General features: G+C 32.9%; 1 protein-coding gene across 1 annotated transcript; it reads left to right on the top strand.

The window, feature by feature from the left end:
• Positions 1-3,112, top strand: LOC118060988 (folate-binding protein 1). Its single transcript, XM_035074325.2, has 5 exons — positions 1-173; positions 750-1,108; positions 1,441-1,772; positions 2,394-2,544; positions 2,879-3,112. The coding sequence occupies exons 1-4, from the start codon at positions 104-106 to the stop codon at positions 2,527-2,529; spliced, it is 897 nt and encodes a 298-aa protein (XP_034930216.1). The 5' UTR covers positions 1-103; the 3' UTR covers positions 2,530-2,544; positions 2,879-3,112.
• Positions 3,113-4,454: the final 1,342 nt, after the last annotated feature.

Below are 4,454 nucleotides of genomic sequence, written 5' to 3'. Positions count from 1 at the left end.
CCACACAAATTCTTCCTTTTTTGTGCGATCATTCACCACCGTTTGTGGAGGAGGGAGTTCCTCTCTCAAATTCTAAGTCAATTCGAAGCTCAAAAAGTAAAAAATGAAGAGAAAATATTGTGGGTCGTTGATTTTGCTGCTTCTTTTTCACTTGCAAATCCATTTCTCCTCTGGTAAAGATTCTTTCTTCGTCAATTCCTTATCACGGGTTCCTTTATTCTCCAATTTTGTCACTTTATTTGTTATTTGCGTTGATTTTAGAGAACCCATTTGTAATCTATTGATTTTGGTACAGAAACTCACTTGTTGGGTCCTGGTTTTGGTGTGTGATTTACCATTTAGAAAATTAAAAGATAAGAAATTTTGATTTTTTGCTTTTGTTTTGAGACAGAGAATTACTGTATTTGAAGCCGAATAGTTTAATAGGTTGTTTAGGCTTACTGTTTGTAGGACACTTTAAAAGTTGGAAACTTGTTTTGTTAAATAATGGGTGATGGTCTTTGTCTGAAAATTTAACTGTTTTGTTTAGAGCAGAAAGTTGCATTTTTATTTGAAAGCCTGCTGTTAACGTGTCCATTGAAGTGTGTTTGGACTGGTTTGTAAGAAGTGAATTCTATTCAGATAAAATTTGCTGATGAATTCAATTCAGACTCTCATTTATGTTTTAAAACGAACCTGAGTGCAAGGAACTGGATTTCCTCAAGAATTGCAGAGTTTGACCATCAAAATGGTTCACTTTGTTAATGTAGGAAAAAATGCTAGAGTATGTGTTTCTAAAGGTGGTCGCTTTCCACCGTATTCATCGGAAGGGAAACCTCCAAAAAAGGTAGGCAAGGGTGCCAGAGATTTGACCCTTTGTAGGCTGTTTCACAAAAAGACTTGCTGCGATGTAGCTCAGACGTATCCTGCCTCCCTGTCTGTTAGGAGGCTGGCTTCAACAGGAGAAGCCAGCCAGGAGTGCTTGCAATTATGGGAATTGTTGGAATGTTCAATTTGTGATCCCCAAATTGGTGTTCAGCCTGGACCTCCTCTTATATGCGCCTCTTTTTGTGACAGAGTCTATCAAGCTTGTGCTAGTGCTTACTTCTCTATGGATGCAAATCAACGGGTAAGAGCTGAATCACCTTTTTTGTCCAGTTTGGATATCAGATTAGCTTACAGTGTTTAAATTCATTTGAAATGAGAATTGCATTTGATGTGTTCAATGATTAGTGCTTGCTTAAGGTCTGAGAACTCGTTAGTTCAACTAATGAGTCCATCAACTAACATTTCTCAAATGTGGTTAAAGAAAATAGTATGGTATGTATCATCCTTTATGTTTGCATGGTAGACTAGCGTTCTGTTTAGGCCTGTTAAATATCATAAAAAATTGAGGGTTCTTAATTTCTCCCACCAGAATGTCTGAGAAAATCAATTTCCTGATTGGATTTCACCTATCAGGTCATAGCACCGTGTGGAGTAAATGACTTTGTTTGTGGACAAGCTGCTGAATGGGTCTCCAATGGCACAGAGCTCTGCCATGCTGCAGGTTTTGCTGTTAAGCTGTCTGATGCATATGTTGGTGTAGAAGAGGTGTCTTGCTATGGTGGTAGAGCCAGTCTCGATTCTATCTCCAATTCATGGAGGTCTCCACAATCTGAGTTTTCCCAGAAAGTTGAGAATTTAGGGGTTGTGGAAGATTTCCAGCAGTGGGTGCAGGAAATGCAATTTAGTGAAAAAGTTTCTTGGGCAGTAGGAGGTTTAGTTCTCACTGCAGGCCTCTTGTTTATGAGGTTAGACTAATATATTCTTGCCTTTTCATCTTCAAGACTCCGTAGATAGCTTTTCGGTATTCACTTTTCAGTCATCATTTTAGTTCCATAGAAAATGAGGATTACTATAGAGATAATGTCCACAATATTCCTTTTCATCTGGCTGAAGTAGTTACACCAAATAAAGATTAAATAAAAGGTTCCTGCTTTCAAAATGGATAACAACCCCAAAAGGAGCCTATGTTACAGAAAATACAGGCTATATTTTTCATGCTTCTCTTTAAAAATTAGAATACTACTTCTGAGCACCTCAGACCTATCATCCAAGTAGGTGACATCTTTGGCTTTTAGCAGTGTGTTGTGTGTATTCAGAAAGCTTAGTGAAGTTCGCTTCCTTTTCTTGCAGATGTTAAGCACGCTTCAGTAAATACATATTACTTAAACAGCATGTAGGAGACATCAAATACACTACAGATACCATAATGTGTAACTTATTTTTCTTCATAAATCATCCATGCTATCCTTCTTTTTTTCCCGTGTAATCATGGCCTGTGAAGTTGATCGTTTGTTGTCATCATATTAGCACTAGTGAATAATGAAATAGAAAATATTGTTTTTTTATATTTTTTGCCGACCATGCAGTAAAAGGAAGAGTCACAGTCAGCGCCAAAAACTTGCAGCTATTCAAAGAGCAGCAATAGCTGCAAGGAGACTGGATGGCCGGATGAGCCAGAATTCTCCTGATAGTTTAGTGAATAGGAAAGGAATTCGAAGATGATATTTTAATTTACAGGTGAGCGATGCTATTAGAATTACTGTTATGATGTGAATCATCTGTTATTCCATTCTCTCTTCTTGTTAAAAAAACAATTAAAGAGGAAGCATACATGAGTTCATAGGTTTCCTATTAAAAGCTATTGCCACCAGTTTGAGTAAGTGAAACTATTTTCTGAATTTCTTCCATTTCTTTCCAAAATCGTGATAAAGAAATTACGGGGCTTGGATAAGTGTTAACGTTCTTGACCAGTTCAGCACGTAACAAATACGATTCAGATAAATATTTCTCTTCATTCTCATTTTCTTCTTAAGAATTTCTTACCACAAACATGCAACTACACGTTTTGCAGATCCATTCTGGAATAAGCTGCCCTGATATCTAGCTGGAAGCTATCAAGAACTTCAACAACACAATCTCAGGATTGACTGATGTATATTTGTTAAGCTTCGATGATTGAGGTGGGAAACAGAAATTAGGATTACATGTGTCCTGCAGTTTTGCTATAACAGTTGTCAATGTGAACCTGTTGTGTTTTGTATATAAAAAAAATCTCTTCGTATGAGATAAACCAGTCTTTTTCATACCCTTTCAAAGAATTTTTGAGTTGCTTCTACAATACAGGATGTACAAGACAATACTACTGGTGTATGGTCATAAAATATTGAATAATCCCAAAATGTCCAGTCTAATTCACTTTAAGGAAAGAAATCATTTTTCAAACTTTTTTGCATTTATTTATCATTAAAAAAATTGATCAACAAAAAAGATTTTAGAGTTGAAGAAAAATTTGGCCTGTTTTTTTTTTTTTATAGAAATTATAAAAAATTTAGAAATATCATATTATTTACTGATTATATTAAATTTAGTTCTTAAATTTTTGATTGCTATATATTTTATTTTGATTTTTTTTTCAATTTCATCCTCTTAGAATTTGATTTTTATATTAACTTTGACTTTTATTTTTATTATTGTTATTTGTTTTTTTTTCTTATTAAAATTTTTTTATGTATCAAATTTGATCCTCATTCTTTAAATTGTTATTTATTTTATTTGAAATAATTTATAAAATTATAATTATAATTATTTTAATTTCATTATCTTTTAATTATTTTATCTATTAGATTTGATCTTAATTATTTTAATTGTTATTTGATACAATTTATGAAATTAATTTTTTTTTTCAATTTCATTCTTATTTAACTTTTTAATTTGTAAGATTTGTTATGTATTATTTTAATAAACTTAAAAAAATATTAACAAATTATTTTTTAGCTTATTTTTCATGACATAAACAAATATTGAAAATATTTTTTTAATTTATTTTTCATGATATTATTAAATATAAAAAATAATTTAATTTCTAAGAATTTAACTACTTAAAAAAAAAAAAAACTAAAGGGGAAAACTCTTGGTTTTGTGCTGGGACCCATGATTTTCCTTCCCCCCCTTTTTTTTTTTTTTTTTTTTATGTGGTGATTATGAAACTTTGCATCGTGTCCAATAATCTGTTACACCAGGAAAAGCCACTTGTGTCTGATTCATTGTTCTATTGCAGAAAACTTGAGAAAAGTTCCAGATTAGTTTGAATTGCGTAGATATCAGACAAACGGAAGTGATGAGAAGTTCCTTGTAAATAACCTACCGCTTGCTAGAACATCCAGATTACGATCATGAGCTTTCATAATGACATCAATTGATGATTATGTCAAAGTTAATTTGTGTAGAATTTGTCCTCAAGTAACAGTACAAGGTTACTCAATATTCACAAGAACCACCAGGAACTTCTAAACAAACAGCTTACCACTCGGGAAACATTTCTTTATTTAGTCTGCATGAGAACATTGATGCTTGAGATTTTTAAAATCGAACGTATTATTTTGAAGCGAGATGAAACGAAAAAGAAGCAGAAAATTGCTTCAGTTGCA

The sequence above is a fragment of the Populus alba genome, chromosome 13 (genome assembly GCF_005239225.2).
Source record: "Populus alba chromosome 13, ASM523922v2, whole genome shotgun sequence".
In the NCBI taxonomy this organism is placed as follows: domain Eukaryota; kingdom Viridiplantae; phylum Streptophyta; class Magnoliopsida; order Malpighiales; family Salicaceae; genus Populus; species Populus alba.
This window is presented reverse-complemented; position numbering and strand designations above follow the sequence as displayed.